The sequence below is a fragment of the Mustela erminea genome, chromosome 10 (assembly GCF_009829155.1).
Source record: "Mustela erminea isolate mMusErm1 chromosome 10, mMusErm1.Pri, whole genome shotgun sequence".
Classification (NCBI taxonomy): domain Eukaryota; kingdom Metazoa; phylum Chordata; class Mammalia; order Carnivora; family Mustelidae; genus Mustela; species Mustela erminea.
In genome coordinates, this window is record NC_045623.1 from 13,219,860 (window position 1) to 13,234,732 (window position 14,873).

The window sequence follows — 14,873 nt, forward strand, 5'->3', positions numbered from 1 at the left end:
GTTTTTTATTAGAAACCATGGAAGCCAGGGGCATCTGGGTGGCTCAGTCAGTTGGCCATTTTATTCTTGATTTCAGTTCTGGCCATGATCACAGGGTCATGGGATCAAGTCCCGAGTCAGGCTCCATACTCAGCATAGGGTTTGCTAGGGATTCTCTTTCTCTCCCTCCTCCCTCTGCCGCTCTCCCTCACTCATGCTCATGTTCTATCTCTCTCTCTCTCTCCCTCTCTCTCTCCAAAAAAGAAAAAAAAAAAAGAAAAGAAAGAAAAAAGAAGAAAGTCAGAAACCATGGAAACCAGAAGACAGTGTGATGGAATATTTAAAATGTTAAAAGAAAAAGACTGTCAACCAAGAATGCTATATCCAGTAATACTATCCTTCAAAATAAAGAAGAGAGTAAAACATTCCCAGATAAGCAAAAACTGAGTGAATTAATTGCCTGCCATCCTGCACTACAAAAAGTACTGAAGGTGTCCTTTAGGTTGCATTGAAAGGACACTGGACAGAAACTCAAATCCACATGAAGAAATACAGACCAGCAGTAAAGGTATATATATAGGTAAATATAAAAGAGAGTATAAAGGTATTTTTTATTTGTAACTTTTTTTCTTCTACCTGATTTGAAAGACAATATATAAAGCAATAATCATAAAACTGTTTATGGGCTTACAATGTATAAAGATGTAATTTGTGTATCAATAGTACCATAAAAATGAGGGCTGTATAGGAACACAGTTTTTGTATGCTATTGCAATTAAGTTGGTATTAATCCTCACTAGATTGTTTTAGGTTAAGAATTAATTGCTGGATGCCTGGGTGGCACAGTCAGTTAAGTGTCTGACTCTTGATTTTGCTGTGGTCATGAACTCATGGGTTATGAGAATGAGCCCTTTGAGGGGCTCTGTGCTCAGCAGGAAATCTGCTTGGGGTTCTCTGTCTCCCTCTTCCTCTGCCCCTCCCCTCTGCACGTGCCCACTCTCTCTCACACACATACAAATAAATTTAAAAAAATAGATATTAATTACAATCCACAAGACAACCACTAAGAGAATAACAAAAATATGGTGATGTAAACAAGGTAATTAAAGGGGTACACTAAAAATATCTATATGACACTAAAGAAGATTGTGATGGAGAAAGAGAGTAATAAAAAAGGCATTAGACATAGCGAAAACAAATAGGAAAATGGCAGACTTAAATCCTATCTTATCAGTAATTACAGAAAATGTCTTCTTTGGAGAAATGTCTGTTCATGTCTTCTGCCCATTTTTCAATTAGATTGTTTGGGTTTTTTTGGTGTGAGTTGTGTAAGTTTTTTATACATTTTAGATACTAACTCTTTATTAGACATGTCACTTGCATATATCTTCTCCTATTCAGTGGGTTGTCTTTCTGTTTTGTTGGTTGTTTCCTTTGCTGTGCAGAAGCTTTTTATTCTGATGTAGTCTTTATAGTTTATGTTTGCCTTTGTTTCTCTTGCCTTAGGAGATACCTAGAAAAATGTTGCCAGGCAGATATCAGAGGAATTACTGCCTGTGCTCTCTTTTAGGATTTTTATGATTTCAAGTCTCACATTAGGTCCTTACTCCATTTTGAGTTTATTTTTGTGTATGGTATAAGAAAATGGTCCAGTTTCATTCTTTCATATGTAGCTCTCCAGCTTTCCCAGCACCGTTTGTTGAAGAGACTGTCTTTTTCTCATTGTATATTCTTGCCTCCTTTGTTGTAGATTAACTGGCCATATAATCAAGAATTTTTTCTGGGATTTCTGTTCTGTTCCATTAATCTTTGTCTGTTTCATACTGTTTTGATTACTATAGCCTAGTAATATAACTTGAAATCTGGGATTGATACCTCCAGGTTTGTTCTTCTTTTTCAAGGTTGCTATGGCTATTTCGGGGTCTTTTGTGGTTCCATACAAATTTTAGGATTACTTGTTCTAGTTCTGCGAAAAATTTTGTTGACATTTTGGTAGGGATTGCATTAGATCTGTAGGTTGTTTTGTTTAGTATAGACATTTTAACAATATTCTTCCAGTCCATGACTATGGACTATATTTCAATTTGTTTCTGTCAGCTTTACTTTCCTTCATCAATGTCTTATAGTTTTCAGTGTACAGGTCTTTCACCTCCTTGGTTAAGGTTATTCCTAGATATTTTATTGTTTTTGGTGCAAATTGTAAATGGGCAGAATTTTTTATTTTTTTAAATGATCTGACTATATGTTATAAGATTTGTACTTTAGATTCAAAGACATAGACTGGTTTAAAGTAAAGAGATGAGGTGTGCTTGAGTGGCTCAGTCAGATAAGTGTCTGCCTTTGGCTTAGGTCATGATTTCAGGGTCCTGTGATGTGGATCAGGTCAAGATTTCAGGGCTGTGGGATCAAGCCCCCAGGTCAGGCTCTGCACTGGCTGTGGAGTCTGCTTAAGGTTCTCTCTCTTGGGGTGCCTGGGTGGCTCAGTCAGTTAAGCATCTTCAGCTCATGATCTCAGGATCCTGGGATGGAGCCCCACATCAGACACACTGTTCAGTGGGGAGTCTGCTTCTCTCTCTCTCTCTCTGCTCCTCCCCTCTGCTTGTGCATTCTCTCTCTCTCAAATAAATAAATAGAATCTTAAAAAACAAAAAAAGATTCTCTCTCTACCTTTCCTTCTCCCCCTCCCCAACCTGTCCTCTCAAAAAAAAAAAAAGAACATCTCAATAACTTAAACTTTTACCTTAAGAAACTTAAAAAAAACCCAACTAAATGCAAAAAATACAGAATAAAGGAAATAATAAAGATTAGAAAATAAATAAATGAACTAGAAAGTACAAAAACAACAGAGAAAATCAATGAAACCAAAAGATGGCTCTTTGAAAAGCTCAAAAAAATTGACACTCTTAGCTAAACTACATAGGAAAAAAAGAAAAAGAAGACTCAAATTATTAAAACCAGAAATGAAAGAGGGTACCTTATGTGTAATGAAGAATTAACCTCACCTGTAGAGAGATCTGGTCTTTGCCATTGGCAACTGTGATTCCATCTTTACGCCTCTGGAAATTCCTGCCTACTCGGGGTTTCATTGTTTGCCCAGGGCCTTTGGCTGTATTGGATCATTTCCAAACTTAAAAGGAGCTAAAGGCTAAAGGAATTAGCCTACTCTATGGGAAGAGCTGAGACTAATGTTCAGCCATGTGAGTAATATATGGCCAAGGCCCATTGAAAAGTCTGGACACTAAAGATTTGGGTGAGCTTCTTTGGTTGGTAATACTCCATTGTCACACATTGTGTCTAGGAAGAGTTAATGCTCTCCATGACCATGGGAAGAGATGATCAGAAGCTCTGCATTTGCATCTTTCCCAGACTCTGCCCTCTCCATCTCTTCTATGGTTAACTTTATCCTGTGTCCTTTCCTTGCAATAAGCCATCAGTATAATAGTTTTTAGTGAGTTATGTTGAGTCCTTCCTCTAAATTATCAAGCCTGAGAGTGTTTTTAGAAACACTTCCACTTTTCCCACACTAAATTTTCCCTTGGTGTTAAAAGTGAGGGCAGTCTTGTGGGGACTGTTCCCAGTTGACTAAACTCTCTGTATATCTTTACTGACCTTACAGAAATAAAAAGGATTGGAAGGAAATACTATGAACATGCTAACAAATTAGAAAACCTAAACAAAATTAATAAATTTCTAGAAAGCAAAACTATCAAATGACTCAAGTAAATTTGAATGTATCTTTTTTTTAAAAAAAATTTATTTATTTATTTGACAGACAGAGATCACAAGTAGGCAGAGAGGCAGGCAGAGAGAAAGAGGGAAGCAGGCTCCTTGTTGAGCAGAGAGCCCGATGTGGGGCTCTATCCCAGATAAGAAAAAAAAAACAACAAAGAAAACTCAAAGCCCAGATGGCCTCACTAATAAATTTTATGAAACAATTAAAGAAGAATTAACACTAATCCTTTACAAACACTTTCAGAAAGTAGTAGAGGAGGGAACACTTCCCAACTTGTTCTTTGAAGTTCTTTGAAGCATTATGCCGATACCAAAACCAAAGATGTCACAAAAAAACTACAAATGACTATCCTTTATTTTTTTTATTTTTTATTTTTTTTAAAGATTTTATTTATTTGTTTGACAGAGAGAGATCACAAGCAGGCAGAGAGGCAGGCAGAGAGAGAGGAAGGGAAGCAGGCTCCCTGCTGAGCAGAGAGCCCGATGCGGGGCTCGATCCCAGGACCCTGGGATCATGACCTGAGCCGAAGGCAGCAGCTTAACCCACTGAGCCACCCAGGCGCCCCACGACTATCCTTTACTAATAAAGATATAAAAATTCTCAACAAAATATGAATAAACTGAATACAGAAACACATACAATGGGTTGTGTACCATGACATGCTGAGATTTTATCTTAGGAACTTGAGAAATTCATATGTTGTTCCACATACGAAAATCAATATATCAAACCACATTAATGGAATAAAGACCAAAAACCACATGATCATCTTAATAGACTTATAACAATGCATCTGATATAATCCAATACCCTTTCATGATAAAAACACTCAACAAGGGTGCCTGGGTGGCTCAGTTGGTTAAGCGACTGCCTTCAGCTCAGGTCATGATCCTGGAGTCCTGGAATTGAGTCCTGCATCAGGTTCCCAGCTTCATGGGGAATCTGCTTCTCCCTCTGACCTTCTCCACTCTCATGCTCTCTCTCACTCTCTCTCTCTCAAATAAATAAATAAAATCTTAAAAAAAAACAAAAACAAAAACCTCAACAATTAGAAATAGGACGAAACTCCCCAAACTCAATAAAGGGCATCAACAAAAAACTATAACATCATACTTAATGGTGAACTACCAAAATCTTTCCCTTTAAGATCAGAAATAAGACAAGGATGTCCATTCTTGCTACTTCTTTTTTTTTTTTTTTAAGATTTTATTTATTTATTTGAGAGACACAGAGAGAGAGAGAGAGAGCAAGCATTAGAGTAGAGAGGTCAGCAGGAGAAGCAGACTCCCCGCTGAGCAAGGAGCCCAATGTGGGACTCGATCCTGGGACTCCAGGATCACAACCCGAGCCGAAGGCAGTTGCTTAACCAACTGAGCCACCCAGGCGCCCCTTGCTACTTCTATTTAATGCCAAATTGGAGGTTTTATCCAGGCCAACTAAGAAATGAAAAAAAAAAAAGCATTCAGATTGTAAAGGAAGATGTAAAACTATCACATGGCATGATCTTTAAAAAAAAAAAAATTATTTGTTAGAGTGAGCAAGAGAGTACACAAGCTGGGGGGGGGGGGTGGGGAGGGTGGCAGTGGGGAGAGGCAGAGGGAGAAGCAGACTCCACACTGAGCAGAGAGCCCAACTCAGGGCTGGATCCCAGCTCGGGGCTGGATCCCACAACCCTAGGATCATGACTTGAGCCTAAGGCAGACACTTAACCAAATAAGCCATCCAGGCAACTCACAGATGGTATGATCTTATAAACATGAGTATTAGAAGTAATAAATGAGTTAAACAAGTTTGTAAGATGCAAGATTAATATACAAAAACCAACTATATTACAATACACTACCTATTAAAAAGCCAAAGGTAAAAACTAAGAAAATAATTCACTTTATAATATCATCAAAAATAATAAAATATTCAGGAATAAATTTAAACAAGGAGGTTCAAGACATATACAATGAAACCTACAAAATATAGCTAAAAGAAGTCCTAAATAACCTGAACAGTTTCCTGTGTTCTGGACCAGAAGACTTAATATTGTTAAGATGGCATTCCCCATGTCTGTCTACAGATTCAACATAGTCCTCAAAATCTCAGTTTCTTTTTTTTTGCAGAAGTTGACAACAGATCCTAAAATTTATATAGATATGTAAGGACTCAGAATCATCAAAACTACCTTGGAAAAGAAGAAAAGTGGAGGACTCATGATTCTTCAATTCAAAACTCCGTATAAAGCTACAGTAATTAAGACTTTGTGGTACTGCCAGTAGGCAAGATGTATAGATTACTAGCATAGAAAGGAGAGTCCAGAAATAAACCCATACATCAATGGTCCACTGATTTTCAGCAAGGGAGCCCAGACCATCCAATGGGGAAATAGTAGTCTTTTCAACAAATTGTGCTGGAATAACTGGCTATCCTTATGTTAGAGAATGAATTCAGACCCCTATCTCAATAAAGCTCCTATCCCTACCCTACAGATATTAACTCAGAATGGATCAGACCTAAATGTAAGAGCTACAACTATAACCTCTTAGAAGAAAACTTAGAGATTAAGTAGTAAATCTCTGTGACCTTGGATTAGGCAATGGTCTCTTAGATATGACACCAAAAGCACAAGCAACAAAAGAGAAAATACATAGGACTTCACCAAAATGTTTGTGTTTTAAAAGGCACCACAAAAAAGAGTGAAAAGACAATGCAATGAATGGGAAAAATATTTACAATTCATTTATCTGATAGGCAACTTGTATCTCGAGTACAGGCGTACTTTGTTTTATTATGCTTTGCTTTATTGATCTTTGCATGTATTGTGTATTTTTACAAATTGAAGTTTTGGTTTTTTTTTTTTTAAAGATTTTATTTATTTATTTGACAGACAGAGATCACAAGTAGGCAGAGAAGCAGGCAGAGAGAGAGGTGGAAGCAGGCTCCTTGCTGAGCAGAGAGCCCGATGCAAGGCTCGATCCCAGGACCCTGGGATCATGACCTGAGCCGAAGGCAGAGGCTTTAACCCACTGAGCCACCCAGGCGCCCCACAAATTGAAGGCTTATGGCAACCTTGAGTCAAGCAAGTTTATCAGTGCCATTTTTTCCAACAGCATTAGCTCACTTCATGTTTCTGTGTCACATTTTGATAATTCGCACAATATTTTAAACTTTAATATTATTATATTTGTTATGATGATCTATGATCAGTAATCATTGTTGTTACTATAGTAATTGTTTTGGGGTGGCACAAACCAAACCCACAGAAAACAATGAACTTAATTGATAAATGTTATGTCTTTTATGACTGCTCCACCAACCGGCGGTTCCCTCCACTCTCTCCCTCCTCAAGGCTCCTTATTCCCTGAGACACAGCAATATTACAATTAGGCCACATAATAACCCACAAGGGTCTCTAAGTGTCCATGCAAAAGGAAGATTCGAACATCTCTCACTTCAAATCAAAAGATAGACATGCTGAAGTTTAGTGAGGAAGTTATGTTGAAAGTCATAATTGGCCAAAAGTTAGGCCTCTTATTCCAGACAGCTGAGTTGTGAATGAAGGGAAAGTTCTTGAAGGAAATCAAATGTGCTACTCCAGTGAATGGACAAATGATAAGAAAGTGAAACAGCCTTATTTCTGATATGGAGAAAGTTTCAATGATCTGGATAGGAGACCAAACCAGCCACAACATTCTCTTAAGCCAAAGCCTGACCCAGAGCAAGGCCCTACTCTTGTCAATTCCGTGAAGGCTGAGAGAGGTGAGGAAGCTGCAGAAGGAAAGCTGGAAGCTCGCAGAGTTTGGTTCATGAGGTTGAAGGAAAGAAGCCGTCTCCATAACAGAAAAGCGCAAGGCGAAGCAGCAGGTGCTGATGTAGAAGCTGCAGCAAGTTCTCCAGAAGATCCAGCTCAGATCATGAATGAAGGTGCAAAAAACAGATTGTCAGTGCAGGCAAAACAGCATCCTCCTGGAAGATACTATCTAGGTCTTTCATCACTAGAGGGAAGAAGTCAGTGCCTGGCTTCCAAGCCTCAAGGGAAAGGCTGACTCTCTGGATAGGGACTAACGCAGCTGGTGACTTTGAGGAAGCCAGTGCTCATTTGCCCTTCTGAAAACCCTGGGGCCCTGAAGAACTCTGCTAAATCTCTTCGGCCTGTGCTCTGTAAATGTAACAACAAAGCCTGGACGACAGCACATCTGCTTACACCATGGTTTACTGAAGATTTTAAGTCCACTGTTGAGACCTATTGCTCATTAAAAAAGAGAGAGAGAGAGAGAGAGAGAGATTCCTTTTAAAATATTACTCTCATTCACAATACACCTTGTCACCATAGAGTTCTGATGGAAATGTACTATGAGATTAATATCATTTTCATGCCTGCTAACAAGCATCCATTCTCCAGCGCATAGATCAAGGAGTCATTTAGACTTTCGACGGTCATTATTTAAAACATACATTTCATAAAGTGATTGCTGCCATAAATAGTGATTCCTCTGATGGATCTAGGCAAAGTAAATTTAAAAACTCTGCAAAGGATTCACCATTCTATTTTTTTTTAATATATTTTTTTTTATTTTTTAGGGGGGAGAGAGAACACATGCATGAGTGGGGGGAAGGGCAGACAAAGAGGGAGAGGGAGAGGATCTCAAGCAGACTCCTAGCTGAGCGCAGAGTCCAACACAGAGTCCCAGGACCCTGGGATCATGACCTGAGCCGAAGGCAGACACTTAACCGATTGAGCTGCCCAGGCGCCCCAGGATTCACTACTCTAGATGCCACTAAGAACATCTGTGATTCATGAGAAGAGGTCACAGTATCAACATTAAAAGGAGTTTGGAGAAAGTTAAATCCAGCCCTCATGGATGACTTTGAGGGGTTCAAGACTTCAGTGGAGGAAGTAGCAGATGTGGTGGGAACAGGAAGTTCCCATGTGAAGACTGTTGAAATGACAACGGAGGATTTAGAATAAGACATGAACTTCACTGACCCAGCCCAACAGGGTTTGGGAGCGTTCCTCTAGTTTTGAAAGAATTCCCATTGCAGGTCAGATGCTATCAAACAGCATCACATGCTGCAAATTGTTCATGAAAGGAAGAGTCAACCAATGTGGCAAACTTCACTCTTGTCTTACACGAAGATGTTTCTGCAGCCACCGCAGCCTTCAGCAACCACCACCCTGCTCGTCAGCAGCCATCAGACTCCAGGCGAGACCCTCCACCAGCAAAAAGATTGTGCTAACCGAAAACCCAGATGATGATTAGCAATTTTCTAACAATGAAGGTTTTTTTAAAAAAGGATTTTATTTATTTGACAGACAGAGATCACAAGTAGGGAGAGAGGCAGGCAGAGAGAGAGGGGGAAGCAGGTTCCCTGCTGAACAGAGAGCTTGATGTGGGGCTCCATCCCAGGACACTGGGATCATGACCTGAGCTGAAGGCAGAGGCTTTAACCCACTGAGCCACCCAGGCGTCCCTGAAGATTTTTTTTGTTTTTGTTTTTTTAAGATTTTGTATTTATTTGTCAGAGAGAGAGAAAGAGCAAGTGAGCACAGGCAGGGAGAGTAGAGGGAGAGGGAGAAAAGCAGGCTCCCCGCTAAGCTGAGAGCCTGTTGTGAGACTTGATCCCAGGGCCCTGGCATCATGACCTGAGCCCAAGACAGGTGTTTAACCGACTGAGCCACCCAGGTGTCCCAACAATTAAGTTTTTTTTTTTTTTTAACAATGAAGTATTTTTGAGTTAAGATATATACATTGTCTTTTTAGCATAATGGTATTGCACACTTAATAGACACTATAGTGTAAACACAACTTGTATATGCACAATTTTTGAAACCAAATTTTTGAAACCAAATTTTTTGAAAATTCTTGAAACCAGAATTTATTTAACTTGCTTTATTGCAATATTTGCTTTATTTCAGTGGTCTGGAACTGAACCTGCAATATCTCTGAGGTATGCCTGTATATACAGAACTCTTACCACCGAATGGTTAAAAAAAATCTAATAGAAAAAATAGGTAAAGAATTTGAATAGCCACTTCTCCAAAGACATTTGGAGAAACTCATCTCCAAAGACAAAGAAAGAAGACGTTTCTCCAAAGACCTATAAAAAGTCAAAATTATGATGAGTTACTACTTCACACACATTAGGATGGTTAAAAGTCATAAGGAGACATCACAGATGTTGGTGATGATGTTGAAAAATTGGAACCTTCTTACATTGCTGGTGGAACTGTAAAGTGGTGCAGCCACTTTGCAAAAGTTTGGCAGTTTCTCAAAATGTTAGGCAGAATTACCAAGTGACCTAGCATTTCTACTAAGTATTCACCCAAAAGAATCAAAAAGTTGTCCACACAAAAACCTGCACACAAAATTTCATAGTAGCATTATTTATAATCGCTCCAAAGCTGAAAGAACTTTTTTTTTGAAGATTTTATTTATTTATTTGACAGAAACAGAGCGATCACAAGTAGGCAGAGAGGCAGGCAGAGAGAGGGGGAAGCAGGCTCCCTGCTGAGCAGAGAGCCTGATGCGGGCCTCGATCCCAGGACCCTGAGATCATGACCCAAGCCAAAGGCAGAGACTTAACCCACTGAGCCCACCCAGGCGCCCCAGAAAGAACTTTTCTTTTGAAAATTGCTATATATCTAGTGAGTTATGGGATATTAGTAGGGCCTTCCTGAAATTTTTAAGCCTATGAATTCTAGAGAACAGAAAAATCAGATGAGTATGGCAGAATATATTTTGGGAAAGGAGAGAAATTATAAAGGAAGTACCTAGATGTGAAGCTTTTTTAGTGTGTGCATTGTGAATTTTGCACACAGATAAGTGAATTACTTAAATTACTGACATCTATTATTAGAACAGGTATAGTATAATATAATATAATATAATAATTATATATTATTAGTATATAATAATTATTATTGATATTAATAGTTATTAATATATTATTATTATAAGTTTGAAGAAGCAGTATATTTATTGCAAAGGATTGAAAAGGATTTTGGTGTATGATTCAAGTAGTGGTGAGTTTTCAATTTTAAGCCTATGCAACTTTAAGCTTATGCAAAGAAATGACTCTTGGATTTTTTTTTTACTGTGTTCACAGAGTGCAGGTAACATTGAAAATAATTCCAGTTATTTATAACGTAAGTGCAAGGGATTTTATGGAAGTGCTTTATATTGACCTACTTATTATGTACTATTTTAATTTCATATCCTTTAGCTATTTGGATTTGAACTGCATTTCGGAATTCTTCGTTACTTCCAATGTCACCATCAAATGAAGGTCCAGTTAGACCCACCCCCCCAGATGGAGGCTGGGGGTGGGCAGTGATTGTTGGAGCATTTGTATCCATCGGCTTCTCTTGTGCATTTGGCAAATCTATTTCTGTCTTTTACAAAGAAATTGAAGAAATATTTAATGCCAGCACCAGCGAAGTGTCATGGATCTCTTCTATTATGTTTGCTGTCATGTATGCTGGCGGTAAGTACCCAGAAGGCCTGCTCTTTTAATTTTCAATAGACCAACAAAAGCTCCATAGTGAATGGTTTTTGTTCTTGATGGCTTTACGTGTAGGATATTTAACACGTTAGTTTTTGAAGCTATGTGGCTGGAGTCATATTTTTCATTCCCCTTAATGATAAAGGCACTGTTTAAGTTAGTTATATTGCAAAACAAATATCATTATAAAGGAGAACTTTCTTTAAAAATGGTTTTGTGTTGGTTGCTGGTATATGGAAAGTCAGTTGATCCTTGTGCTTTAATTATATATCCCTGCTAACCTCTATTACTTCTAATAGTTTATTGGTAGATTTTTTTTTTCAAAAATTTAAGATAGACAAACTTATCCTTAGCAAATACTGATAGTTTGGTTTCTTCCTTTCCTCACACCCTTCTTGCCCCCTGTCTTACCGCACTGCCTCGGACCTCCCGTATAATGCTGAAGAAAAGTGGTGATGGTAGGCATTCTTGTTTTGTAGTTCTGTTTTGGTTTTGTCATTTTCTATGAGAAACAAAGCCCATTTCAGCTAATTTGAAAATGTACGCTAAAATCCGAAGTTTGATCGATTTGCTCATACATTGCTTCATGTTCACGTGCATTTGCTTCAGGTGACCACCCAAAAAATTAAAAACAGAGCAAACTTGCTACATATATGTTGATAATATCCTAAATATGTAGGCTACATGGATTCAGGATACATCTACATGAAGAATCCTGTCAACACTTGCAATCAAGGTATCTGCAGCCTCATCTGCCTTGAAGGAAATCGGTTCAGGTCTTTCATCCTACAGTTAAAATCCATACAGTAGGTTCTAGGTACACAGAAGACATATGTTGTACTTTGTACAATCGATGCTATATTTTTCCCATTACACAAACCTGTGGCTCTGAAATAAAATAGCAAGCAATATTTCTTACCGCTGTCTTCTGTTTTACGTTTGTTTTAAGGGTGGGATGTTTACGCCTTGGCATCCTTTCTTGTCAGTAATGCCTTGTGCAGGTGTGGATGTGAGGGGTGGGCTTCTCCTCTCTGCTCCTAAATTTCTGGTTCTCTCCTAGGTCCGATCAGCAGTATCCTGGTGAATAGGTATGGCAGTCGCCCAGTCATGATTGTTGGTGGCTGCTTGTCAGGTTGTGGCTTGATTGCGGCTTCATTCTCTAGCACTGTACAGGAACTTTACTTGTATGTTGGATTCATTGGAGGTGAGTTGCTACTGATGTATTTTCAAGCATTAATTTTTATGTGGACTCTTTGTAGCATTCACCTGCTAATTCTTTTGAAAAATGAAAATTCTTTCCCAGAAAAATTATTGGGTCACTATTTTTAAAGAGCTATATGTATGTTAATTTCATAGTATCAGAGAAACATGTCTTTATTTTTTTTAAAGGTTTTATTTATTTATTTGAGAGAGAGAGAGAGAATAGGGGAAGGGAGCTGAGGGAGAAGCAGACTCCCTGCTGAGCAAGGAGACCCAACAGAGGGTTCAATCTCAGGACCCCCGGATCATGACCTGAGCCAAAGGCAGAGGTTTAACCAACTGAGCCACCTAGGTGCCCTCAGAGAAACATGTCTTTAAAGAAAGTTCTGGCACTTTGGGGTGGTTATCTTTTATTAAATTATTTTTATTAACATATAATATATTATTTCAGAGGTACAGGTCTGAGTCATCAGGCTCACACACTTCACAGCACTCACCATAGCACATACCCTCCCCAGTGTCCATAACCCATCCACCCTCTCCCTCCCCGCCACAGCCCCCAACAACCCTCAGTTGGTTTTGTGAGATTAAGAGTCTCTTATGTTTGTCTCCCTCCCAATCCCATCTGGTTTCATTTTTTCCTTCCTTATGGGCTGGTTATTTTTCATTGAAAGAGAAAATTTTTTTCTTTGGTCCTTTTTAAAATTTTATTTATTTATTATATTATAAAAAAAGATTTTATTTTTTATTTTATTTTATTTATTATTTTATTATTTATTTGACACAGCAAGAAAGAGCACAGAAGGGGAGCAGGCAGAGGGAGAGCGAGAAGCAGGCTCACCCCATGCGGGGAGCCTGATGAGGGCTTGATGCGGGGTTTGATCCCAGGACCCTGGGATCATGACCTGAGCCAAAGGCAGATGCTTAAGGACTGAGCCACCCAGGTGCCCCTATTTATTTATGTATTTTATCTTAAGAAATATAGTGACCAGTCTGGAACACTGAAAAGAACTAAAATAAAATAAAGTAAAATTTAAAAAAAACAAAACAAAACATAGTGACCATAAGTGAAGTGTGTGTGGCAAGTCGTTGAAATGGTAGTCATCAGCCATTCTCACTCATTATCCTTTTATCCAAAAAGAAATTGTGGGGCGCCTGGGTACCTCAGTCATTATGTGTCTGCCTTCAGCTCAGGTCATGATTCCAGGGTCCTGGGATGGAGCCCCCAGTTGGGAAGCCTGTTCTCCCTCTACCACTCCCCCTGCTTATGTTCACTCTCTCACTGTGTCTCTCTCCGTTAAAAAAATAAAAACTAGAGGAGGAGTCAAGATGGTGGAGAAGTAGCAGGCTGAGTCTACTTCAGGGTCTGTCCAACAAAAAGATCTAACAATTTTAAATATCTATGCCCCTAACGTGGGAGCAGCCAACTATATAAACCAATTAATAACAAAATCAAAGAAACACATCAACAATAATACAATAATAGTAGGGGACTTTGACACTCCCCTCACTGAAATGGATAGGTCATCCAAACAAAATAACAACAAGGAAATAAAGACCTTAAATGACACATTGGACCAGATGGACATCACAGGATATTCAGAACATTTCATCCCAAAGCAACAGAATACACATTCTTCTCTAGTGCACATGGAACATTCTCCAGAACAGATCACATCATGGGTCATAAATCAGGTCTCAACCAGTATCAAAAGATTGGGATCATTCCCTGCACAGACCACAAAGCTCAGAAGCTAGAACTCAATCACAAGAGGAAATTTGGAAAGAACCCAAATACATGGAGACTAAACAGCATCCTTCTAAAGAATGAATGGGTCAACCAGGAAATTAAAGAAGAATTGAAAAAATTCATGGAAACATGATAATAAAAACACAACGGTTCAAAATTTGTGGGACACAGCAAAGGCAGTCCTGAGAGGAAAATATATAGCGGTACAAGCCTTTCTCAAGAAACAAGAAAGTTCTCAAATACACAACCTAACCCTACACCTATAGGAGTTGGAGAAAGAACAAGAAAGAAACCCTAAACCCAGCAGGAGAAGAGAAATCATAAAGATCAGAGCAGAAATCAATGAAATAGAAACCGAATGAACAATAGAACAAATGAACAAAACTAGGAGCTGGTTCTTTGAAAGAATTAATAAGATTGATAAACCCCTAGCCAGACTTATCAAAAAGAAAAGAAAGGACCCAAATAAATAAAATCATAAATGAAAGAGGAGAAATCACAACCAACACCAAAGAAATACAAACAATTATAAGAACATACTATGAGCACCTCTACACCAACAAATTTGACAATCTGGGAGAAATGGATGCATTCCTAGAGACATATAAACTACCAGAACTGAACCAGGAAGAAATAGAAAACCTGACCAGACCCATAACCAGTAAGGAGATTGAAACAGTCATCAAAAATCTCTAAACAAACAAAAGCCCAGGGCCAGAT

General features: G+C 38.6%; 1 protein-coding gene across 1 annotated transcript in view; it reads left to right on the forward strand.

Moving 5' to 3' along the window:
• LOC116567420 (monocarboxylate transporter 1-like) overlaps positions 1 to 14,873 on the forward strand; it is a 36,172-nt gene that overhangs the window by 13,500 nt on the left and 7,799 nt on the right. The window contains 2 exon segments of the mRNA XM_032302461.1: positions 10,925 to 11,185; positions 12,264 to 12,407. Of these exon segments, the coding sequence (XP_032158352.1) occupies positions 10,969 to 11,185; positions 12,264 to 12,407 (361 nt within the window). The 5' untranslated portion in view covers positions 10,925 to 10,968.